General features: G+C 37.3%; 3 protein-coding genes and 1 pseudogene across 7 annotated transcripts; 3 read left to right on the top strand and 1 right to left on the bottom strand.

Annotated features, from left to right (window-relative positions):
- Nucleotides 1-468: 468 nt before the first annotated feature.
- On the bottom strand, nucleotides 469-10,368 carry LOC132178358 (uncharacterized). Its single transcript, XM_059590802.1, has 12 exons — nucleotides 10,314-10,368; nucleotides 8,083-9,670; nucleotides 7,327-7,983; nucleotides 6,898-7,239; nucleotides 6,711-6,797; nucleotides 5,393-5,545; nucleotides 4,932-5,095; nucleotides 4,709-4,856; nucleotides 4,369-4,491; nucleotides 4,158-4,245; nucleotides 1,676-1,878; nucleotides 469-630 (listed from the first exon to the last, which is right to left on the bottom strand). The coding sequence occupies exons 2-11, from the start codon at nucleotides 9,604-9,606 to the stop codon at nucleotides 1,691-1,693; spliced, it is 3,474 nt and encodes a 1,157-aa protein (XP_059446785.1). The 5' UTR covers nucleotides 9,607-9,670; nucleotides 10,314-10,368; the 3' UTR covers nucleotides 469-630; nucleotides 1,676-1,690.
- Nucleotides 10,369-11,790: 1,422 nt separating this feature from the next.
- On the top strand, nucleotides 11,791-25,120 carry LOC132177719 (UPF0481 protein At3g47200-like). The gene is made up of 2 exons (XM_059590158.1): nucleotides 11,791-11,931; nucleotides 23,170-25,120. The coding sequence occupies exon 2, from the start codon at nucleotides 23,757-23,759 to the stop codon at nucleotides 25,023-25,025; it is 1,269 nt and encodes a 422-aa protein (XP_059446141.1). The 5' UTR covers nucleotides 11,791-11,931; nucleotides 23,170-23,756; the 3' UTR covers nucleotides 25,026-25,120.
- On the top strand, nucleotides 18,158-22,623 carry LOC132177717 (UPF0481 protein At3g47200-like). Of its 5 annotated transcripts, none has more exons than XM_059590157.1 (2): nucleotides 18,158-20,770; nucleotides 21,196-22,623. In XM_059590157.1, the coding sequence occupies exon 1, from the start codon at nucleotides 18,607-18,609 to the stop codon at nucleotides 19,951-19,953; it is 1,347 nt and encodes a 448-aa protein (XP_059446140.1). In that variant the 5' UTR covers nucleotides 18,158-18,606; the 3' UTR covers nucleotides 19,954-20,770; nucleotides 21,196-22,623. The 5 variants fall into 5 exon arrangements, with proteins under 5 accessions (XP_059446140.1, XP_059446138.1, XP_059446136.1 ...); XM_059590155.1 differs by having other exon boundaries at nucleotides 21,152-22,623; XM_059590153.1 differs by having other exon boundaries at nucleotides 21,070-22,623.
- On the top strand, nucleotides 21,462-22,623 carry LOC132177720 (UPF0481 protein At3g47200-like; annotated as a pseudogene).
- Nucleotides 25,121-25,877: the final 757 nt, after the last annotated feature.

The following is a 25,877-nucleotide window of genomic DNA, read 5'->3' as shown; positions in this document are numbered from 1 at the left end:
AAAGGGGAACAAGATCTTCGAGTGAAATAAGAAAGAATCTTTTTATTGTCGAAGTTTTATTTTATTATATTTAACATTATACATAATGTTAGATTATTTTAAAATTATGTAATAATATATTTATAATGCACTATTATTTTATTTCAACATCATGGTATTGAATTAGACTGTCATAATCTATTGAATGAGACGGTGATATCAGCATCATGGGATAATTGTAGAAAAAAAAAATGCGGCATACAACATTATTAAAAAAAAAAAACACATAAAAAGAAGAAAGTATGTTCTAGGGTGGTGTAAGCATTTCTAAGATCGAAGAGAGTTTCCACTGAGCAGCTTCTTTATCTTTTTACTTTTTTACTTTATTTTATTTTTTTTCTTTCCGACACTTTTTTCAGGGGGGACAATCAAAGGTGCTTCAACAACCTGAAGCACACAATAGGCAAAAGGGGTAAAAGGCCCCATCTTTTCTTTTGTTTACTCTTATCTTCATTTTTCTTTCCCACTACTGCATAAAATATACCTTCATGTCAAGTGTCAACCAAGCTATCTTTGAAAATTCAACCTCAAGATGTGAAATGCTGAAACAGCTCCAAGTTCTTCGATCCAAATTCAGCCACAAAGCAAGCACTACAATATGGTGGATCATTTTGTGCAGGTTCAGTACAACATCAGTGACATCACTTTAGAATAATAGGGAAAGTATTGGAACTTGACCATTTCGACTACGTCATATTCGTCTAAAATGCGTGTGTTCAGTGGCGAATGTTTAATTGAAATGGAAAGTAAACTATAACGTTAGGGTTCGAATTTGCTTGACGCTTCAGCCTGAAATGTTTCTGCAAATGTGTTGCTCATTAATAGAATTCAAGACTTCTACTATAATATTATGTTTTTTTAATTATAACGTACGTAGGAGAACTTTACTCAGATTAATTGCACATTGCAAACGCATACTGTATAACAATTCTCACCGTTAATCAAACTCCTACGGGTAACTGACTCCACCCGCCAGAACCAGTTACCAGGTAATCCAGAAGCTTTAATTTCACCCCTGACGGGCTAAGCAGTTTATCATCATGCCCAGGAGGCTATAATATTATGTTAAACTACCACTTATAAAAAAAGTTTATATTTATAAAAAATAGTAAATTTAATTATTTAATTAATGCTTTAATCCTTTGCACTTCTGTTTCCTAAATAATAACTGTTGAAGGCAAGGTTATCAACTTTGTGCTTAGACAGCCTTAAGAGCACCTAAGCTGGTTTTCTAGGTTGGAGATGTATGGGGTACTCTAAATTGTGCAGTCCAGTAAATTTAGGCTCTTATTTGCGTGCTTCTGGACTCAAAAAAGCTCGATAAAAAAGGCATGCAGTCCCATAATTTTCTGTAAGAACTTTACAAATTAAAGCACTCTGGCATTTCTAAATCATATTTTTATCGTGTACAAAATGTTTCAGTTTTTCAAACTCAACAAAATAGACAAGTAGAGAAGTACAAAGAACATATATATATATATATATATATATATATATATGGATCTCATCTGTGCTTTTAATCTACAGGTTGAATCCCTACATCAGTGGCTTGTATGAAGCTCTACTTTTCAGACTCGATGCATGAAAAAAAGAACTTATTAATTGTTTCTTTTTGGGTTATATAAGTGTGACTTACATGAGGATGTTGGGTTTATCTTTTGGCAGGACTCTGTCGCTTTTTCTGGAGTGCAGTTGACATATCACGTAGCCTATTTGTTATCTCTGTGAATGATGGCCTGGCTGCAGGATCAGGACACCAGCAATCTTCCATCAACTTCCTCCACTCAGGATCACAACGTTTTGGAATTGGAGGCCTGAGCGAGTTATTTACAATACCTCCTTCATAAAAAGTTCACACAACACAAAGTGATCATCAAGTTCATAACAGAGCCACACTGAATGAATGATGCATGATGGTTAGTAAAGATCAGCAAATTACGCATTTTCAAGAACATAGGGGCTGTGCAAGAAATATGACATAGAAATGGATAAAGTTATTTACCAGAAAAATCAAAGTTTTAGAAATATAACCTAGTTGTCTACAAGTGGCTGATAAAGTTCTTTAGAAATACTTTATGTGATTTGGAGACCAAGTTCTTGAATACATTGGTTATCTGAAAATGTCAAGTATGTTTTGATCCATTTCACATTTGGTGGTTAAGGTTTCAAAAGGCCACACATTTTTTTTTTTTTCTTTTTTTTCAATTGTTGTTTGTTTTCAAAAAAGAACAAAACCCAATGTTGAAGCAAAATTTTGAAAATGCTTCTCAAGATAGTCGTGCCACAAAATGTTGATTCAAGTCGTTTCTGTCAACAAACAGCACAAGGAGAGTGTCTAGGGATGTATATTGGAAGAAATTTAAATAAATAAGGTTATCACCCTGTAATGTTGCTGCCAAAGCAAAGGAGGGAGAAAGGGGTGGGGGTTAGAGTTTTTTGGAAAGATTTACATTATTTATTTCAATCCAAAATTCGAAATTGTATGGAATGGAGGAAACATTTGTCCCACATTGGCTAATGATAATGAACCCAAAACCTTTATAAGTTATCCTCCTCACTCTAACTTGAATGATGGAGAAGAGGGCTAAGCCGCCTAGTGCTGGCAATGCTGCTTGCGACACGCACACAAGCAATGGGTTTTGGGCCCTATGAGGCACACTTCGCATCAGAGCGAGGAGCATTGAAAAGCCCTAAATTATTTTGAAAATTTAGATTGGCCCACAATAGAGAATCTCGATTGATAGAGATCTTAGTTCAATTGAACGAATTAGATCAGTACAAAAACCTGAGAGCCTAGGTCGATACTTTGATTTTTAGCTCGTTCGATCAAAGCGCATCCTAAGACTTCCATCGATCGAACTTGCCATTTCAGACGATTAATCAAGGTCATTCTAACCGTTTTAAGGTATTAAAATGCTCATTAAGGTGGCTGTTAAGTGGGATATAATGGTTATGATTCGTGACTGTTAGATCAAATCAATTTGGACTGTTGAGATGAGTTCATAAACATTATAAATATGACCTTATGGTCATCTCCAAGGTACAACAATTTTTCTTCTTCTATTCCATACAATTTATGCATTCTTCTCGCTCTAAAGGTGTTTTCAGTTACTCTAGAAGGTGCTAATCTACTAATCTAGAGTAACGTTTTGGGCATTGTTGTATTTGGGAACGATTTTGTCCAATCCTCTTAGCACTTTAGAAAGGGGGCCAGATATGTTCTAAAGAAATCGTCATTGAGATCGAGCCTTGAAGTCCTTATATATTGCCTTCATCATTTCCCCTTTTCAATTCATATTTTCCAACAGTGACTACTCTCAAAAGCAAACCCACAAACTTGTTTTTGATCGTATGAGATTTTTATCATTGCACTAGAAGGCATCCCATTGAGAGAACTCATGACCTTTACAACAAACAAGTTGTTAATAGGTAAGAGTCATCAATATGAAATTAATGTGGTTTGGTTGGAGACAAGTTAAATGGGTTCCAAAAGTGGTGCGTAGCACAAAAAAACATCTGATAGAAGCTTTATGCAAGTTACATGCCCAAGATTCATGCTTCTACTCTATCTGTAAATACAGGATCTCCAAAATGGGAAACTTAAACTCATCATAATTGCTGAATATCCTTACCCTAACTGTATAATTCATAAAAGAGTACGATATCTCCAAAAAGAGTATGTTATTTTGATATATCATAAAAGACATACACAGTCCATAACTTGCCAAAGAAAATAAGAGCTATTTATTTTAGTTTGTGTAATCAGAATCATTAACCAATGCAGTTTTTAAATTGACTCTTGAGGAACTATAATATAATAACTACCAGATATCCCTGGGCTTAACAACAACAACAACACAACACAACAACAATGTTACTCCTAAGGATTGGAGAATAGCATATGTGGAGTTGTGTATATAATTCAACAACTATCCAAGAAGAAAAAGATTCGAGCAAACTATTTCCTTGCTAGAAAAAAAGAAAGATTGAAGTAACTTTATTAATGAATACCTTGGTATGCACTTTAAAACTTGCAGCAGTTTAAACAAAGCTCTCTTAAGATGGTATGGAACTAAAACTTTGATGAAAAAATACACAACAATTGGGTTGGAACTTACCTATGATAGCACCACAATGAATGTTAGCATATGGCTCGTCACCAGTCAGAATCTCCCACAAGACAATACCAAATGAGAAAACATCAACCTATAAAACAAAACAAAACACAAAAGACCTTGTTATTGCATTCTTCAGGGCATAAATGATTCTGATTCAGACAGTCTTAAACTCCATGGAGGATGATAATAGGCTTTATTACAAGTTCCAAACCTTCTCAGAGACCCGGCTGCTGCTACCATTTAGTAATTCTGGTGCCATCCATGGAAGGGTCCCTCGAACACCACCAGTGACAAATGTGTTGCGCTTGATTCTGGACAACCCAAAATCCCCGACCTGCAAAGCAGGTAGCAAGCCCAGGTGAGTCACACAATGCTTCTATACATCATAAAATGTGTTTCTAATTAGTCAACGGAAAATAATCCATGTAGGAAACACTAATTATTGAAGACCTCAAAGAAAATAAAAACCTAGTAAGTATAAGTGGATCCACCATGAAGATGGATACAAAAAACAATTGGCTTAATCAAAATATCGTCCTGCTATTAATTACCTTGCAAATAGGTCGTTCAGGATCCCTCAAATTGACTAGCAAATTATCACACTTTAAATCAAAATGAACAATATTTTTCAAATGCAAATACTCCATGCCGAAAGCTGCATCCGTTGCAATTATGAGCCTTTTTCGACGATCAAGCACCCTGCAGGAAGAATTTTGAGAATTTCATAAATCTATTTAGAAGATGAAAGAGAAGAAATAAGTATGATAAACTCACCTTTCCTTCTTTACTAGTACACTTCTCAATGATCCATTCACCATATATTCAGTTACAGTTGCCAACGTTCCTCCGGGCCCATCAGGAGTTACCCCATAGAATGCTACCACATTTGGATGGTGAAGAGTTGACAATATCTGTGCCTCTCTCCAGAAGTCTTTAGTCTGTACAAGCTAAGGGAGTTAAAATTTTCATCCAGAAAAATTCAAATACCAAATTTCATGGTGTAGAAGATACCAACTAATGCCAATCAAGTGCTTGAGAAAAATAAAAAAAGAGTAATGCCATTCAATTCATCGAGAACCTAATTTAAGTTCAAATTTTTTATTTTTTATTTTTTTTCCTTCAAGTTGAAACTTCTGTACATTGTAAGAAATTGTATGAAAAAAACTATCCAAATCAGAAGAGCTATGACAGAGCAGAATTTCAGAAGTTCAAATGCTGATGATTCTAGTACCCACCAGTCGATCTTGCTCTGATGACTTTTCTGAAAAGCAACTCTCTTTTATTCTCTTAATAGCAACATCAGTCCCCCTCCATTTTCCATAATATACAGTTCCAAATGTACCAGATCCTAACTCTTTCAGTTCTTCAAGATCATCATTCATTATGATCTGCATTTCAGTATATGAAACAGACAGTTAAACATAGACTCTAGATTTTACTTGTTTGCTAAAAACAAAGGATTAATTTTGTAAGAAGAAGAAGAAGAAGAAAATCAAGATAGAAACAGGAGAACAGATTCAATCTCAGGTTATAGGGTTGTACTTTTTAGATTATGGGTTCTTTACCGGAAATCTGAATTTTCTTATCTATCATGACCACTAAAAACCATATACAGTGAAGAAAAAGAAGAAGAAATGAAATTGGTAGTTCTGTACTATGTAATCAGGTTATAACTTCGTTTGTTACATGAAATAAGGTATTTTCTTTGATAAGTACAGAGAAAAAAAAAAAAAAAATTGTTTCTAACGACAATTTCTTAAAGATGCATAGTTAAATGAAACACAGAAAGAGAGAAATGTTGAAGAAAGAAACGACAGCAGTAAATAACGAGGGGTACAAGATACAACCTATATCCATTCTAGTTAAGAAGGCATATGGTATTTGGCAGTCATAATGCATCAGCAGCGTTTCATTTTCTTAGTACTACTCTAAAAATGACAATTATTTAGATGTCATTATTATTCCATACGTATAAACTGTAAAGCATTTGCTTCAATTCTAAATCTAGGAAGCCCCTACATGAGGCCCTAAATGTAAAATGACCTTACAAATAGCCTGCTTAAAAGTCCATTGTAAAATAGGAAATATGGGGGAAGCACCACCTGTTAGGAAACTCCCATGGTAACCATAGTATGATCTCAAGGAATGTAAAGATTACGTCCATAACAGCAGTTTCATTCCATAACTCGTCTTACTTGCTGATATGATTTTTAGTCTAAATCTGTGTACTGGGATCACTTCTAATACTGAGGAAAATACTACATTTTCACAAACATCCAACTTTTCACAAAACAAAGAAAATGAAATGGTCACTTTCATAAAAAGATTGTAAATTCTGGTTAAAGAAGATAATTCACAGCCAATTGCGCTCATCATCCACATGATGTTAGAAGTTCAAGTCAGCACACACCAGTTCATGCGAAAGGAGTCACAAGAAGGAAAAAAAAAAGATCCTAATTGTCCAGGCATGGTAAAGAGAGAAACTAGCACCCATGATAGGAAAGGACAACAATATAAACTCACGCATAAATCCAGAAAGATAGCAACTCTAACCTGCAAACCATAGATGTCCGCTTCCATTTCAGCGATAGCAGCATCACTGATAGAGTCATCCATATCTCTGCCATTACTTTTCACACCCTATTTATATATGTAGTGTAGGAATTCAGATGAACCACTTGACATATTATCATAAAACATGATAACCACTAAACTCTAGTTCCATAGTGAAGTTTTTTACCTCGCATTCAGATCCTAAAGTAGCATTCTTTGCTTCTGATTTTCTAGGAGATGGAAAATCATCACAGGCCTCATCTTCTATACGTGGCACAACTTTTGACGTAAAGGGGATGCCAGGAGGTGTACAATCAATTATATCTTTAACACTAACTACTGATTCCATCTTATTTTCAGGATGACTATCTGACAGCTGTGATTGAAGACAGACAACTTCTCCAAACTTCGCTCCCTCAAAAGACGTTTGGCTAAGTCCCACCATTTGAACCTGGTAGTCAGGATGATTTACGGAATCTGTATTACAGAGAGGAGCCTCTCCACTCAAAACAGCACCTGTGGTTGTCTTCTGAAATAAGGCATACATAGAAGTGTTATTCTTGTACAATTTAAATTTTGGAAAGAAATTTGTTTCTGCAAACGGAGACATACTTACACAGCTTGGGTCCATGGATTCTTGGTCATCCAATCCCTGAGATGCAACAGGTAGTACTCCAGGGTACCCATCTGATACTGCTTGAATACTTAATGTCTCAGTTGTAGCACACTGCTTATCCTTGTCAGAAGTCTGGCTCTTAATTAAGAACTTGGAAGCCATTGCTTCTAATCGGTAACCATGGGAGTGCTCTCTCATGCTATCTGCAGAAGTTTCAGAAGAAATGACTGATGAAGCAGAAATCCCTCCTCTGAGGTTTTGTTGCTCTTGTGAGGATAGACAAACACAGGGGAGATAGTTGAGGTCTGGTAACTTCTCAAGCTCCTTGGCATTATCATGTGATGAAACTTCAACATTTCGTTCTAGGTGTTTTTTTTTGTGATGAGAACAAGTGATATTCCTATCTGTCCAGTTGAACATCTCTTGACCCAGTTCAACATTTCCCTTGCAATCTCCAGGCATCTTGGAAGTAGGTTGATTCTCATATTTATTCATTTGCTGTTTCTCGTTAATTCTCTCTTCACATTGAACTCGCCATTCCGGTGGGAAATTTGACATTGCCAGTGAAGGTGATTTTTCTCTCTCAGTACTCGAGGACAGTGGGGAGTAGCAATTGGACCTCTCACCATATTCCTGCAACTGTGAGTCAGAGAATGCATGTATTATTTTGTGATGAGACACATCTATATCATTAAGCCTTGACCGTAAGCCCATCGGATCATCAGGGTTAAAGGCAACCATATCTGAATGGAATGCTCTCTCCTTTAGCATTTTTCGGTCATAGTTAATATCACTTTGACAATATGATGGAGAATGCACAAAGTCTTTACTGGGGCTACGGTGGTGAAAGTGTCTGTCTTGGGATTTGTTAGCCTGGTCAGTTTCTACCAAATATTCGTTAGGATGATGGTAATTTGTCGATGGAGGCCCATGAGGAAGATTATTATAATAACCCATGGCATCAAGAGAGTAAGGATTTTCACAAGGACGTTTCTCGATAACAAATGGAATGATGCTCTGATGTCCATCACCACGTTTCCAATCCCCATTAATTTGCACATTAGAATTCTTAGGATCTCTATGCTGAACTGGAGATATTGGAGGGGTTTGATTGAATGACTTTCTTGGTATCTGAAGTTTAGTTAGAAACCGAGAAGCAGGCTTTGAGAACATTCCCGCCAAATTCGAGGAACTTGGAGTACAATCCTTAATCTCCAAAGGAAATGCTGATGTAGGAGAGTCTCTATAAAAAGTTGGACTATAATCTGAGGTATTCCCAAACTGGCAGGTCTGGCTTGTCAAACTCTGCCCACAAGAGCTCTTCCGTGGACTTCGGTCCACCGTGGCATTAACAGCAAAAACATACTGATAATCAGCATCACTTGGCTGGGCAGCCCTTCCTTCCATAGAACTTGGGCTTTCTGAAGATACAAGAAATATCCGCAGTCTATGAGAACCCTGAATTCTTTCCAGCTCTTGATATTCGTCTATCATATGATAAAGATCTTCATCTGAACAAACAGATATAAGTGCATCTAGATCCTCACCAGGAAGCTGGTATTTGATTGTATGAGGTTGGTTACAAATTCCAGAAATCTTGTTTGTGAGTTCCTCCCAAGTGATGTTCTTCCTGATGGATATAATCCGTGTCTCTCCACCCACATATCTAAGCTTACCATCGCTTGGCCTTGGTAATATTCTTCCCCCAAAGCTGCAGAGAACTTTCACTTTTCCAGAGAAAGAACCTTCTGAAAATTCTGTCCCATAAGGATAGTATGAATGAGGGGACTCCACCACATATACAGGTGGAGCATTTGGTCCTGGAGTTACTTGATCAGGATTACTCTCATCAGCAAACTTACCAGGAACTTGCCCAATTGCACCATATTCCCAATGGTATCTGTTTATATTATCAGTATAAGCCTTGTTCTCTGCTTCAGTCCCAAATCCGGTCACTGGAACTAACTCTGAGAATTCCGAACTGTGTTCAGAATCAATTCTCTGTAGCCCAAGAATGCCAGTGAGATCCTCATAAACAAGCTGATGGTTCTGATTAAACTTGTAATCCACTCTCTTTGGCTGGTGATGTTCCCCTTCAGATATCACTGGCAATCTTCTCAGAGCAACACGATCCCGCAGAAACTCGGTAGAAAATTCCTCACCTGTCTGTATGCAAATATTATTTTCATTTCTCTCTGCAGCGTTTCTGCCACTTGACAGAACATGCGCTGCATCTTTGTAGAACTGCTGGCCTGAAGTACTAGGAGCTTCACTGGTCATTGTCTCAATTTGTTCTGTAGCTTCATATGAACATACTCTGCTTCCTCTATGCCTCTACAAGTTTCTACAATGATGCCCACACAATTCTGTTAAGATGTACAAACTCAACCAATTGACTTGCTCAAATATCATAAAATAAGCTTCAAAGGCTTAATTTCATAATAGCAACTTATTTTGCCCTAAGAATGGCAAAATTGTCAGGCATTGTACAATTTCTTTAAAGGGTCACATACATCATCTCTCAATCTTCAACATTAGATCCACATTCAAGGGATCTTCCTATAGCTTTAAACATTCGACACCAGGTAATTCAAAGAGTCCCCAATGTATATTCACTCCATTATATATACATTTGAAGAAAAATTCATGGCCCCCAAGCCCAAGGTCACATGCTTCTCGTACAATCAACCCATCACATGGGTTTTTGCCTTAATTCCACAAAGGAACTTACAGATTCAACTGTGCAAGAATATGCATAACATCGATGATCAATGTATCAAAATTTGAAATAACCACAGGGAACCCAAAAATGCAACATCATAGATTCATAAATATAGCAACGAAAACACACACACACACACACCAAGGAAAAACTAAAAAACTAAAACTAAAAAGAACGTCAAAATGTTATTTTCATATAAATAAAATGTAGCCAGATTGATAAAATAGAATAAGACATTGAAGAGAGGGAATGGTGAGAAAGGTACCTGCAGCCTGTTTGAGACAATGTTTGTCTGTGCATGGAATTAGGCTCCAAAGGTTGTTACAGTGGTCAAAAATTCAACTTTTTGGAAGCAAAAGAGGAACATGGAGTTTGGATTTGGGTTTTGTTTGTGGGGTGTGTGTTGAGAGAGAGAGAGAGAGAGAAAGAGAGGGAGAGAGAGGCCGTTGCATAAGGGTCGGAGTTCAAACGGGGGCGTCAGACAGCAACATTTTGCTTAAAATAACGCGGCATGAATTCTAGGGAACAATGGAGGGCTAACTGCTAACTAACTTATAATTTTTTTATTTTTAATTTTTTTTTCTCTCTCAACTATATATTTTTTTTCGACATGTTAAAAAAAAAAAACTATATATTTTTTTTCTTGTATGATAATTTTTTTTTTCTAATGGAGTTTCCATCATTTTTTTAAATTAAATAAATAAAATTTTATCATATCTACACTTATCATTTTTATTAACTCAACATTTTATGTCCTCAATATTTACCATATTTTTCTGAATTAATATTAATATAACAAAAATTTAATAACTTAATTTAAAAATAATGAGAAGAAATCTATATGCTACCTAAAATATTGAGTAATGTTATTCTTCATATTCATTTATCACATTTACTTTACATCGACGGATGTGAAGTGTTTTAAGTGGCATTTTTTTTTAGTCAATAGCTGGGATGAGAAATTACTTAAAACAAATCACATCAACTTGATTAAAATAAGTGTAGAGATTAGCATTGTTCAGAAACTTCTAGAGGATATTGATATAGGAGGTGGGAATACAATAAAGAGTAATAATACTCTTCAAACGTGTTTTAAATAGCTTCTCATGTCAACCACCTAAAACATGTCATATCAGTCGATGTAACATGAATATGATAAATGTGTGTAAATAATAACATTACTTTAAAAGAAAAGAAAATAGAATAATATAATGTTTTATTTTGTTTTGAAGCTTATTTTTGGAGCAGGCAGAATTGGATTATAATAACAACAAATTTGATTAATTAAATTAAACTGATACGGTGATCGGGTGATGCCCATTTGTGAAATGTCATTGTTCTGTCAGAACAATTATAAATGATTATGGTGGTATTAGCTTGGCCCACGAGACTCTTTTGGGTCATGGCTGCCCAAGAGTATATAATAAAGATTTCATACCATGGTCCATGGGCCTATGACCCATATTTCTTTATCTTTGGAGTTATCTTTTTTGTTTGAAGCAAACTGTACACAGATTCAGACACTTAAAATAAATAGAAAAATGGACAGCTTGTTCATTTTGAGAGAGAGTTTATGATTTTTCCTTTATAGTTTCTGTCCAAATTTGTGTCGTGGGCTTCATTCATCATTGATATGGGCTTCATTTGGGCAACTGGGGATTGCACAGTGTTGCTAGGCCGAGCATATTAAGGCTGCGTCTAAGTCAACATTTCTTTGGCACTTGTCGGCATAAGAATTTTCATGTGGTTGAGGACCTCTCTCTCGAGTCAACCACTTGCTCTTGGTACCCAACATTTTTGTTGTCTATTCTTTGTGTTTTCCATCGAAGCTAAAGAAGCAATCTGCAGAGGGGACCTACAGTGAGTTTTCAAAGAGCTAATAAGTAAGTTCCATTACGCTTCTTCTCTTTTCTTTCTTTTGGGATTTTTCTCTTCTCTAACCTGGTAAAATATTTAGAAAGTTTTCTGTTTTTTGACTTTCCAAAGCAAACTTTTTAAATTTAGATATACTAATTTGAGTGTATTTTAAATCTGATGAGTATGATTAGAAAAGTGTTGAAAGTTTAGGGCAATTAAATAAAGTTTTTCATTCTTTTAATCTAGTGTGTATAGACATGTTTTTTTTTTTTTTTTTTTTGAATAAAAGTTCCAGCATATCATAGATTAAACTAAATGTTTCTCAAACAATACAAGGTCATGAATACAGCTAGGATACTCATCAATCCACAGCTGATCAGAGTCTAATGAAAAAGCATACTTAGCTAGACAATGTGCAGCATTATTAGCACTTCGTTTTACATGATAAATACTCCAAGAAGGAATTAAATTCAAACAGAGTTTGGCTTCATTAATAACTTGACCAAAACGGCCCAAACAAGATCCTTCATTCTTCAAAGCTTGCACAATTTCCAGAGAGTCACCTTCAAATATAACACTCTGGAAACCAAAAGAAACAGCAACCTCAATCATCTTCCAAGCTGAAATAGCTTCTGCAATACCTGGATCAACAATATATGGCTTAGTAGCACAATAAGAGGCTAGCTCATTACCAAACAGAATTTCGTGCTAAAAAACCCATGCCCATCCTTTGCTCCTTCTTGCTAATAGCTGCATCCCAATTGCATTTGATCACATCAGTAGGAGGAGGAAGCCAACAGATGCAACTGGTGAGTGATGGAGGGCGATATGAACCACTGTACGGGTTTGTTCTGCATCAAGAAAAGCTTGCATCTGGTCTTTTGCTAGAAGAAAAACACGTGAGGGAGGAACCAAGTCCCCACCGAAGACATAAGAATTTCTCCTCAACCACAAATGAATATCCTCATCTTCTAACCTTAACAAGAGAAACTCCAGAATATGAATAAATCACACAGGAGCTAATGAGCACTTATGAAACTTTTTTGAACACTCCACCCAAACATCCATAGCAGCAGGGCAGCTCCAAATAATATGCTCCACACTTTCAACTTCCAGCAAACAAATAGGGCACAAAGGGTCTGGAGCAATGCCTTTCTTCAACAAATTCAACTTAGTGGGCAGAATTTCATTGCAGGCCTTCCATAAGAACAATTTAACCACACGAGCACCCTTAATATTCCAAATCTTATTACATAATCTATCCATGTTAGCAGAAGAGGAACACATACCCCTATCAGAAATAGATTTCTCCTTAGCAAGGTGATAAGCACTTCTAACAGAGAATTGACCATTAGAAGTACCTAACCAAACTAATCTATCAGTCTGACTATGGGGGCAAATGGGCATACCACAAATAAGACTAGCTTCAACCTCAGAAAATACCTCTTTAATAAGAGGGACATTTCACCAATTAGCATGCTCTTCAATAAGCAGATCCACAGTAGCATCATGTGCAAGGACACTCACAGGGGATTGAATAAGAAAGGAGGAAGGGGAGGGGACCCAACGGTCCTTCCAAATATGAATAGAATGCCCATTGCCTACCCTCCAAATCAAACCTTGTTTAAGCAACTTTTTAGCATTCCAGATGTTCCTCCAAGCATAAGAAGGCTTATACCCCAGAGTAGAATGCAAAAAATCCTCATTCGGAAAGTATTTTTCCTTCATAATGGTAGCAGCCAGACCAGTTGGATCATGAAGAAATCTCCACCCTTGTTTAGCCAACAAAGCTAAATTAAAACATTCAAGATTTCTATATCCTAAGCCACCTTTTTGTTTAGATCTTCCCATTCTATCCCAACTCATCCAAGCCATCTTACAAACATTGTCCTTGTGCCCTCACCAGAAACCAGACATCATGGAATTAGTGCTCAAACACAAAGCCTTAGGAAGTTGAAAGACACTCATAGTATAAGTGGGTATGGCTTGCACAACAGCTTTTAGCAACACCTCCTTACCAGCCTGAGACAAGAACTTTTCCTTCCACCCACTAATCTTAGCCCAGACCTTGTCCTGCAAACTAGAGAAAGAACTGATTTTAGAACGAACAATGAAAGAGGGTAGGCCCAGGTACTTTTCATAAAGCTATATGGAGTTCACCCCTGCCACTACTAGAATGTGAGCTTTAGTCTCTTCTCTAGTTTCTGACCAGAAGCCTTCTCATAAAGGAGTAATATTTCTTGTAGTTTTAGCCACTCAAACAGATTGGCTTTACAAAATAACAAGCAATCATCAGCAAACAGTAGGTGCGAAACAGTAGTACCACCCCTAGCCACAACAACACCATGAATGCTTTTATTCACTTCAGCTATCCTTAGCAAAGATGTAAGTCCTTCAGCACACAAAATGAAGAAATAAGATGAGAGGGGATCACCTTGTCGAATACCCCTAGAAGGCATAATTGGACCATAAGGCTGACCATTCACAAGGACAGAATAAGAGACTGTTTTGACACACATCATGGACCAAGCAGTCCATTTTCCAGCAAAGCCTAGTTTCCTCATAATTTCCTCCAAGAAATCCCTCTCAATTCTGTCATAAGCCTTGGACATATCCAATTTCAAAGCCATGTAACCAGTTTTCCCTTTCATCCTTCCATCCATGGTGTGAAGTGCTTCAAAAACAACCAAAATGCTATCGGTTATAAGTCTCCCGGGAACAAAAGCACTTTGATTGCTTGAGATTATAGAGGGCAAAACCTTTTTTAGCCTATTAGCAAGAACCTTAGCAATGATTTTGTAAATGACATTGCAAAGACTAATAGGGCAGAATTGAGACAAACTATCCGGCTGTTTGACTTTTGGAATGAGGGCAATAAGTGTGGAATTAAGAATAGGGTCAAGAACACCCGTATGCATAAAAGTAAAAATCACTTGACAAACCTCATTCTTCACAACATCCCAAGACTTCTGAAAAAAACAAGCTCCAAATCCGTCTGGACCAGGAGATTTCAAAGGTTCTATTTGAAACAAGGCCTGCTCAACTTCTGCATAAGAACACTCCCTAGTAAGCATGACATTCATCTCCTCTGTGACCTTTATCTCCACCCCCCTTAAACAATCCTCCAAATTGGAAGACAATTCTGTAGAGAACATGAACCTGTAGTAATCAACAAAAGCAGACCCGATGTCACTAGGTTTAGTCCAAACACAACCCGAATCATCTTTAATCCTGCTAATAAAAATTTTCGTCGATGACTAGCCCAAGAATGGAAGAAGGGTATGTTACGATCCCCATGTTGGTACCAATGCTGTTTAGAATGTTGTTTCCATTTAATATCCTCTTGCTCTAGGATTAAATCAATTTCTGTTGTAGTTGTTTAATAGCCTCCTTGTTATCTCTGCCCTCTGCACACAGCAATTCTTCCAACAACTAGGTTTTATGCTGCAGCCGACGCCTACTGCACCCAAACTTTCTGGCATTCCAATTTGAGAGTGCTGATTTACATTCCATCAATTTTTTATTCAATGAGGACGTAGAAGGCCCTGCAGACCAGGCAGCTCTAAGAACACCAGAATACTCTTCATCCAACAACCAGTTGGCCTCAAACTGAAATGCCCTCTTAAAATTCAACCGCTCTTCCTCCAAACGCAGAAAAGAGATCAATAAAGGCTTATGGTCAAACGACCTAGCTGCCAAAACATGAACTGTAACTTCCTTATGCATTTGACTCCATTCAGTGTTGGCTAAAGTGCGATCCAAACGTTCCTTAGTAAAAGTATCATCATCCCTACCATTCGACCAAGTAAATTTAGAACCAAGAAAACCCAAATCATTAAGATCACAATCAACAAGCACCCTACGGAACAGAGCCATTTGACCTTCCCTCCGTAGAGGAGCACCAAACTTCTCATTGAAGGTAGTGATTTCATTATAATCTCCAACACAGAGCCAAGGAATTGGCTAAAAATATTTAAGATGGTGAAGAAGAGCCCATGATTCAAATCTTTTGGCACATTCAGGGTGACCATAAAACCCAGTGAATTTCCAAGCTATACCTACATGAGGTTGATGAATAATTGCATTAATGTGCCTCCTTGAATAGTTTTGGATTTCAAGAGCACACTCCTCTGTCCAAAGAAGAGCCAATCCACCACTGCGACCCACAGGATCAACAACAAAGACCCCTGCAAATCCACACTTGACTCTTAACCCTTCCATCCGCTTTGTTTACTCTTTGTTTCCATAAGAAACAAAAGAGTGTGTTTCTTCTCTTTCACCAATTGGCGTAGGTCACGGATTGTTCGTGGGATCCCAACCCCACGGCAATTCCAGCTTAAGACGATCATGACTCCTAACAGGGCTGTATAACAGCTTCCGCCACTTCTTGAATAAAGGATCCCAACAGTAATTCTCTTCCCTTCGTATTCTTTTTTCCCCCCAACATCACCTACAGAGCCTCCTTGTAAAATTCTTTGCTTACGCTTACCCAAATTTTTGTGAGCAGAAAGCGAATTTTGAACTAAGGCACCACGAGCCTTTTTCTTCATTTTAATAAAAGAACTCTCACCTTGAATCTCAACCATAACCTTACCAGAAATTGAAGAAGTTTCCACAGAATGAATGCTGTCAAAAGCATCCATAACATCACTAGCCACGTGAAATACTGGAGAAGAGACCCTGAATTTCTCGTGAGTAGCTGAGGGTTCCACTGGCAGTGCAGCAGCACCAAAAAGGTTGGAAAATGGCTTTTCAAGTTGTGGAAAATGACCCAGCATTCCAGATAGAACCACGTCATCCCTTACTAATGAGTCAATCCTGTCCAAGCAGTTAGTACCCCTAGCCACGTCTAACAATGAGAGAACACCTTTACCTTTCGACGTGGCAGCACAATCTTCCACTACGTGTCTTGATTCCGAACACACGCTACCAACTGCTACATTTGAATTACAGGGCAGTTGTTGACTACCAGGAGAGTGGTAACTGCCTTTCCATGGAGATCATGACTGAAAACTATCACCACCTTGGTGCGGTCCCTCCGAGTCAGAACCAGGCCGTGCATGACCTCCAATATTGCCAAAATCACCACTTCCACTTCTGCGCTTTAGATCATCAGCTCGTAGCCAAACTCCCTATCGTTTCCCATCAGACGAAGAATTATGACATGTAGATGACTTAACAAGACAGCCCCTCAATCCATGTACTAGACAACCACAATTGAAGCAAAATAAAGGAAGTTTCTCGTATTTAAAACTAACCCAAATTGATTTCCCTTCCAAATGCAAAGATTGTCCACGCTCCAGAGGCTTTGTGATATCAATAGCAACTTGAATTTGAAGACACCTACCCCAACCAGCACCATCACCTGCAACATCCACATCCTCAAGAACCCCCATAGAAGCTCCAATCCTAGAACCAACTCCTTTAGTCATACAAAGGAGTGGCATATCGTGCACTTGAACCCAAAAAGGGGAGAAAGAGAAATCCATTTGAGAGGGTGAAATTTTCCCGTCAAAATCCTTAAGAACAAGAATTTGACGATCAAAACTCCAGCGCCTACCCTCCATAACTTTTCGCTTATCATCATCATCAGAAAATTCAAAGAGCCAAAGGTTGCCTTGTAATTCTTTGAAAGTGACACAGCCCACTAAACGCCACAATCTAGAAAGTAAATTCTTGAATGCCTCCTTGTTAACTTTACGTTCAGTTCTGAGACTACCCACCAGACAATTAACACCCTTTCGAAGCAGATCAACAATCTCCCCTTCTGAAACAGTAATACATGACTTCTCACCATCCGTCAGAAGACCCTACCACACAGCCTTTCTAAATCCTCCGCCATAACCCACCACTAACAAAAAAAACCCCTTACACCGGCAACTAGGAGGAGACAGTCCCTTGTCACTAGAGGAAACTCAGGGAGTTTTCTAGACGAGGACCCTGCTTGTATTTTAGTCCTGTGTATAGACATGTTTCATCAAACAAATGGAGCTTGAAGAAGTATGTGTAGAATCTTCACTAATTTAATATGATTCTTTTACACTTTAATCTACTGACTATATTAATATGTTCAATATGTTACCCTCAACTCCTGTTTATTACATTTTTGATCCTTTATAGTCTTAAGTTCTCATATTGAGGTTCAAAAAAAAAAGGTTCTCATATTGAATTTCACTCTCCATTTCCACTTAAAATCATGATTAATATTCATATTGGTGCTGCATCGACCCTAGCACCCGCCATCCACTTCTAGAATTTTTTTTTTTTATTTTAATTTCCAACCTTGCTAAACAATAGAAACAACTTGTCGTTTTATGTTTGTGTAATTGAAGTAAGAAGTTTGAAGGAAATAGGTCATGTATATTCCTATCCCATCACCCTAGGAAAGTGAAAGTGAAATAAATATGTTGCTACAGGCTAACAGCCTACAACCCTATTACTAATTAGCTATAAAATAAAATAATTGTCGCTCTAAGATAATGCTTTGAAAATGGAACCTTGGTGAATGTAAATGCCAATGAGATCGAAATCTTCAGCAGCCTAGCTAGTTGTGTAAGCAAGAGAAGGGAAAGAAAGGAAAGAAAAAACTAAACAGACTGGTAGATGGATACGTAATTGTGAGCTTGAAATTCATTAAAGTTGGTGATTGGTTTTGTGCAAAGTATTTGGAACAGATCTGACTTGTACAATTTGTTTAGAACATGAGCAATGTTGGTGGAGTTGATCTTGTCTCCATTCGTATTGATAAAAAGCTTGCTGATTTTACTCCAAATGATCCGGAGTGTTGTATATTTAGAGTGCATACCCAGTTACGCAAGGTAAATGAGAAAGCATACGAACCTAAACTGCTTGCCATTGGTCCTTACCACCATGGCAAGGATGAGTTGAAGCAGAGGGAATATCACAAATTGCTGTATTTACAACAACTTCTTCGAAGGAGAAACGAAAGCAGTGTGGAAAGATACATTAAAGCCATGAGAGAATTGGAAGGAAAAGCTCGTAGATTCTATGAAGAACCCATTAGCCTAACCACGGATGAGTTTGTAGAAATGATGCTTCTTGATGGGTGTTTCATCATTGAGTTGTTTCGCAAGTGGGAAAAGGAGGAGCTAAGAGATGAATGTGACCCAATCTTCCAATTGGGTTGGATACCCTATAGCTTATTGCGTGATGTACTGCTATTCGAAAACCAACTTCCATTCTTTGTTCTCACTAAATTGTTCGAGATGACTCAGGTTCCCAACCAGGAGAACAACCTTATTTCTAATTTCATAATCGCTTTCAGAATTTTAATATTACCAAGGAGAGGCCAAACAGAATCAATTGATGAATCGCTCCAAAACACTGGGCATCTATTTGTTTTGGCCCCTTACATTAGGAATCAAGTAGATTCCCAAAACATTGGGCATCTACTTGCTTTGGCACATAAATCTGTCACTACTCCACCACATGTAGAAATCAGTACAGGTGGGAATGATGTAGATGAGGAAGATTGGAAGTCGATACCTTGTGCCACAGAGCTTAAGGAGGCTGGAGTCAAATTCAAGAAGCTAGAGACAGGTGGCTTCTTTGACATAAAGTTCAACAATGGGGTCATGAAAATTCCACTTTTGAAAATAGATGATCAAACAGAATCTATCTTCCGAAATTTGATTGCGTATGAGCAATACAGTCAAAATAATAATCTCAAATACTTCACAGAATATATGAACTTCATGGATAATCTCATCAACTCTCCAAAGGATGTTGAATTACTTCGTCGACGAGGAATTATTGAAAATTGGTTGGGTGATGATGAAGCTGTCTCCACCATGTTTAACAAGATTAGTCACAATGTTGCTATAACCAACTTATGTTATGCTCAAATTCTCAGAGATGTGAACAAGCATTGCAGAAGACGTCAGAATGTGTGGATAGCAAATTTGAGGCACAACTACTTCAACGGTCCTTGGGCATTGATTTCATTTCTTGCAGCTGCTTTTTTGCTCATACTTGCTTTAACACAGACCATATTTACCGTTCTTGCTTACTTTGTTTCCAGAAAGTAATAACAAGTTCCTGATAATTTTGTTCCCTTAGTTTATATAACATAACTGTGGAATAATGTTTTAGTAATTCAATGACTTAAATGGCTCCTCACGAAATCTTTCTGCTGAGCTAGAGTCATCTTTGTTGAATCCTAATGGCTATTGTCATGCATGGGAACCACCTTAGAGTTTGTTTATGGGTTTGTAATAATGTTCTAGACATCAATGGAACTGTTGGCTTATTTTCGATTTCCAAATGAAACTCTGTGTATCTCTCTCGATCATTCATGAATCTAATATGGCAATTTGTTCCTAATTAGCTAGAAAGTGGCTAGATTTTATTTTATTTTATTTGAAACCATAAAAAATAGAAGGACGGAATGTGTGAAACAATTACCATCCAGATTCGCGTCATGGCTGAGGTTGTCCTTTTTCTAAATTTATTTGGATCAACATAGGCTTCATTTGGGCAAACATTATATATACTTCATAGTTTATTATATATACAATGGAGGGCTAACTGCTAACTAAATTATAATTTTACACAAATTTATTACTTTTATAGTTTCTGTCCAAATTTGCGTCGTGGGCTTCATTTATCATTGATACGGGCTTCATTTGAGCAACTGGGGATTGCACAGTGTTGACTAGACCGAGCAAATTAAGGCGGCGTCTGAGTCAACATTTCCTCGACGACTTAGCGGCATAGGAATTTTCACTTGCTCTTTCTCTACCACTTGCTCTTGTAACTCAACATTTTTGTGGCCTATTCTTTGTGTTTTCCATTGAAGCTAAAGAAACAATCTGCAGAGGCGACCTACTGTGAGTGTTCAAAGAGGTAATAAGTAAGTTCCATTACGTTTCTTCTCATTTCTTTCTTCTGGGATTTCTCTCTTCTCTAACGCAGTAAAATATTTAGAAAGTTTTTCTGTTTCTTTGACTGTCCAAAGTAATTAAAGTAACCGATCATGGTTCATCTGAAAATGGTGATTTCTTTATGTGGGTGTTTGATCACTTGTGAGCAATAGAATTCCAAAACCTTGAACCAATGCATTCTTTTATAGATATAATTGCAATTGAAGAGTTGTATATGTTGAATACATACATTCCTTGAAAAAGTAAGATTATTTGTTACAGGTTTTCTGCAATATAGTGTTTCTTTTGGAATATGATGCTTGTTGATAGAGCTGATCCTGTCTCCATTTGTATTCATGAAAAGCTTGCTGAGTTGACTCCGAATGCCCCATAATGTTGTATATTCAGAGTGCATACCCAGTTACGCAAGACAAATGACAAGGCATATGACCCTCAGCTGCTTGCCATCGGCCCTTACCACTGCGGCAAGGATGACTTAAGGCTTATGGAAGATCACAAATTGCGCTATTTACAACTACTTCTTCAAAGGAGAAGAGAGAGCAATGTGGAAACATACATTAAGGCCATTAGAGAATTGGAAGGAAGAGCTCATGAATTCTATGCAGAACCCATTAGCCTAAATACAGACGAGTTTGTAGAAATGATGTTACTTGATGGGTTTTTTTATCATTGAGTTGCTTCGCAAGCATGGTGATCGAATGGATGAATGTGACCCAATCTTCCGATTGGATTGGATGTTCTATAGCCTAGGGCGTGATTTACTGTTATTCGAAAACCAAATTCCATTCTTTCTTCTCACCAAATTGTTCGAGATGACAGAGGTTCCTGACGAGCAGGACAACGTTATTGATCTAGCCATGTTTTTTTTCCACGACTCGTTATTACCATGTAAAGGCCATATATGTGAATCAAGTCATGAGTCACTCCAAAACATTGGGAATCTACTTGCTTTGCTACATAAATCATTCACTTCGCCATCTGTAGAAAATGGGAGAGGTGTGAATATTGTAGATGAGGAAGAGTACTGTAATTCGATACCCAGTGCCACAGAGCTTCAAGAGGCTTGAGTCAAATTAAAGAAGCTAGAGGGAGTCAACTTGTTTCACATAAAGTTCAACAATGGGGTAATGGAAATTCCACTTCTGCATATAGAAGATCGATCAGAATTTATTTTCAGAAATTTGATTGCATATGAGCAATATAGTCAAAATAATAATTTCAAATACGTAACAGACTATTTGGCCTTCATGGATTATCTCTCATCAACTCTTCAAAAGATGTTGAATTGCTTCGTCGACGAGGAATTATTGAAAATGGGTTGGGTGATGATGAAGCTGTCTCCACCATGTTTAACAAGATTGGTCACTGTCTGACTGTCGTGATATCCGACTTCTGTTATGCTCAAATTTTCAGCAATTTGAAGAAGCATTGCAAAAGACGTCAAAATGTGTGGATGGCGAAATTGAGGCGCCACTATTTCAACAGTCCTTGGGCATTGATTTCATTTCTTGCAGCTGCCTCATTGCTGCTACTTGCTTTAACACAAACCATTTTTTCCATTCTTTCTTACACTTTTCCCACAAAGTAACTTATACCTGATAATTTTGTTCCCTTAATTAGTTCATATACATACTTTTGGAATAATGTTTTAGTAATTCAATGACTTAAATGGCTCCTCAGCAAATCTTTCCGCTGAGCGCTATATAGTCATCAATTTGTTGAATTCCCATGGCTATTGTCATGGGAACCACCTTAGAGGTTGCTTATGGGTTTGTAATAATGTTATAGACATCAATGAAATTGTTGGCTTGGTTAGGTTATGGTTCAAGCAGATTTAAAAGAGTGTATGTAGTTTTTATTGTCTAGGTTTTCTTTGTACGATTTCCAACGAATAAGCGTTACGATTATTTCTCTCGCCTATTTCTTGCTTAGAAAAAAAAAATAGAACTGTTGGCTTATTTTCAATTTACAAATGAAACTCTCTCTCTCTCTCTCTGTCTCTCTCTCTCATTCATGATGCTGATATTGCAATTTGTTCATAATTAGAAAGTGGCTAGTTATTTATTTTTGTGGCTGTTCATCATTTGGAACCATATATATTAAACACAACTTAACCCCCATGACCATTATAAGTGGTGGAAGGGCTTGGCCCACCAAATTCTTTTGGGTCAGGTTGCCCAACAGTACTATGTAATAAAGATTGATCATGTCATGGGCCTATCACCCATATTTGTTTGTCTTTGAAGTTATCTTCTGTGTTTCAAGCAAACTGTTGACAGATTCAGACCTAAAAAAAGGAAAAATAAAAAATAAAGTAAAAATGGACAGCTCGTTTAATTTGAGAGAGATTTTACTTTTTAGGGATTGCAAAGTGACTAGACCGAGCAAGGCTGCATCTGAGTCAACATTTGCTCGACTTAGCGCAACCGGCCACGTTCCACCTGCTCTTTCTTAAGCACTTGGCCTATTCTTTATGATTTCCATTGAAGCTAAAGAAACAATATTATGCAGAGATCGAGGCGGCCTACGGTGAGTTGTTAAAGAGGTAATTAAGTTCCATTACGTTTCTTCACTTTTCTTTCTTAATTTTGTGATTTTTCTCTTCTCTGACGTCGTACTACGTACAATATATAGACAGTTTTGTGGTTTTTGACCTTTCATTTGATCTGAATTGGGAAATTTAATAAATGAACAGGCTAGCTCGTTTTCCAGCGTTGACATAAACGTGAGAATTGGTGATTTCTTTTATGTGGGTGTTTGATCTCTTGTGAGCAAAAGAATACCAAAGACCATGCACCAATGCATTCTTTTTTTTTATAGATATAACGTGCCATTCACAATATTTGCAATTGAAGAGTTGCATCTGTTGAATACATACAATCCTTTAAAGATCAGTAAGATCATTTGTGACAGGTTCTCTGCAACATATATAGTGTTTCTTTCGGAATATGATGCTTGTTGACGGAGCTGATCCTGTTTCCATTCGTATTCATGAAAAGCTTATTGGATTAACTCCAAATGCCCCAGAATGTTGTATATTTAGAGTGCACACCCAGTTACGCAAGACAAATGAAAAGGCATACGAGCCTCAATTACTTGCCATTGGTCCTTACCACCGTGGCAAGGATGACTTGAGGCTTATGGAAAACCACAAATTGCACTATTTACAACTACTTCTTCACAGGAGAAGAGAGAGCAATGTGGAAACATACATTAAGGCCATTAGAGAATTGGAAGGAAGAGCTCGTGAATTCTATGCAGAACCCATTAGCCTAACCACGGATGAGTTTGTAGAAATGATGTTACTTGATGGGTTTTTTATCATTGAGTTGCTTCGCAAGCGTACAATGAAGGTTCTAATGGATGAATATGACCCAATCTTCCAATTGGGTTGGATGTTCTATAGCTTAATGCGTGATCTACTGTTATTCGAAAACCAAATTCCATTCTTTCTTCTCACTAAATTGTTCGAGATGACTGAGGTTCCTAACCGGCAGAACAACCTTATTGATGTAGCCATACATTTTATCAGAGTCTCATTACCATGTGGAGGCCATATCTGTTTATCATGCGATGGATCGCTCCAAAACATTAAGCATCTACTTGCTTTGGTATATAAATCTTTCACTTCACCATCTGTAGAAATTGGGATAGGTTGGAGTATTGTACATGAGGAAGAGTGGAGTTCGATACCTAGCGCCATAGAACTTCAAGAGGCAGGAGTCAAATTCAAGAAGCTAGATAAAGGTACCCTTTTTGACATAAAGTTCAACAATGGGGTGATGGAAATTCCACTTATGAAAATAGAAAAACGATCAGAATCTATCTTCCGAAATTTGGCGGCGTATGAGCAATATAGTCAAAATAATCATCTCAAATTCTTCACAGGCTATGTGAGCTTCATGGGCTATCTCATCAACTCTCCGAAGGATGTTGAATTTCTTCGTAGACGAGGAATTATTGAAAATTTTTTGGGTGATGATGAAGCTGTATCCACCATGTTTAAGAACCTTCGTGACAATGCCATTGTATTCAACTTACATTTTGCTGAACTTTTCAGAAATGTGAACAAGTATTGCCGCAGACATCAGAATGTATGGATTGCGAATTTGAAGCACAATTATTTCAGCAGTCCGTGGGCATTTATTTCATTTCTTGCAGCTGCCTTATTGCTTCTACTTACTTTAACACAGACCATATTTTCCATTCTCTCTTAAATTTTCAAGTCATAAGTACACAATATTATTGTCGTTCTCAATTGATGTAGTACAATTTTGAACAATATTTTAGCAATGCTTGATCAGTTACATGCTTTTGGAATCTTTTTTGTTAAGCTACAATAATTTTTTGTTGAATTCCAGTGGCTATTAGAAAAAAAAAAAAAAAAAAAAAGGGGGAAAGGGAAGGGGATCAAGTTGGGTATTTTCCACTATTGATTCAAGAAATGGGTAGGCAACTCAAACAAAAGCCCCGAGCCAACCAAAAGATGGTGAGGCAACCAGAGAACCAAGAAACATTGGAGAATGGGTCCAAAAAATAACGGGGCCCATCAAGAGAACAAGAGCAGCAACAAAGGGTTGCTAACAAAGACAACACAAAATTCTCCAAAAAAAAAAAACCTTTCGGAGCTCTTGCAAGGAGAACCACCGTAGGGGTTTATGGGTTGTTAGGTTGTTAGGTTGTAACTGAATGCACATTTTGTGACACACCAAAAAGTTAAGTCTCGCATTAATAGGAGGATTATAAAGGTGTTTTATTGGTTTCTTATTATGTGAGATTGGACCATATGAGTTATTTTAAGGAATTTTAATTGTAACTAGTCATTTTGGGGTGTGACATTTATAAAATCAGAGCCAAGTTAGTAACATCATGTGATGGCGGAGCACTACAAAATGACATGAGCCCTAACAAGGATGCCATGGACTTGAATGTTAGAGATTGTGACACCCTACAAAGTTAAAGTTCAACAATGGTACTTGACAGGTTGTTAATGTGTTGCATTGAGTGTTGCGTCCCATGCATAGTGATTCTTTATTAGGTAGGACTAGGCTAGATAAGTGACTAGAAAA

The sequence above is a fragment of the Corylus avellana genome, chromosome ca4 (assembly GCF_901000735.1).
Source record: "Corylus avellana chromosome ca4, CavTom2PMs-1.0".
NCBI classification, from domain to species: domain Eukaryota; kingdom Viridiplantae; phylum Streptophyta; class Magnoliopsida; order Fagales; family Betulaceae; genus Corylus; species Corylus avellana.
Note: the sequence above shows the minus strand (reverse complement) of the source record. Positions and strands in the feature narration are given on the sequence as shown.

What these genes read in the sequence shown, in the direction of transcription:
- LOC132178358 (XM_059590802.1), bottom strand. Translation starts at nt 9,606, where the DNA reads ATGACCAGTGAAGCTCCTAGTACTTCAGGCCAGCAGTTCTACAAAGAT. An exon ending in AATCCATGGACCCAAGCTGT is followed by an intron (nt 7,240 to 7,326) that starts GTAAGTATGTCT and finishes GCCTTATTTCAG; the next exon opens with AAGACAACCACAGGTGCTGT. An exon ending in TCATTGTGGTGCTATCATAG is followed by an intron (nt 1,879 to 4,157) that starts GTAAGTTCCAAC and finishes CTTTTTATGAAG; the next exon opens with GAGGTATTGTAAATAACTCG.
- LOC132177717 (XM_059590157.1), top strand. Translation starts at nt 18,607, where the DNA reads ATGAGCAATGTTGGTGGAGTTGATCTTGTCTCCATTCGTATTGATAAA.
- LOC132177719 (XM_059590158.1), top strand. Translation starts at nt 23,757, where the DNA reads ATGATGCTTGTTGACGGAGCTGATCCTGTTTCCATTCGTATTCATGAA.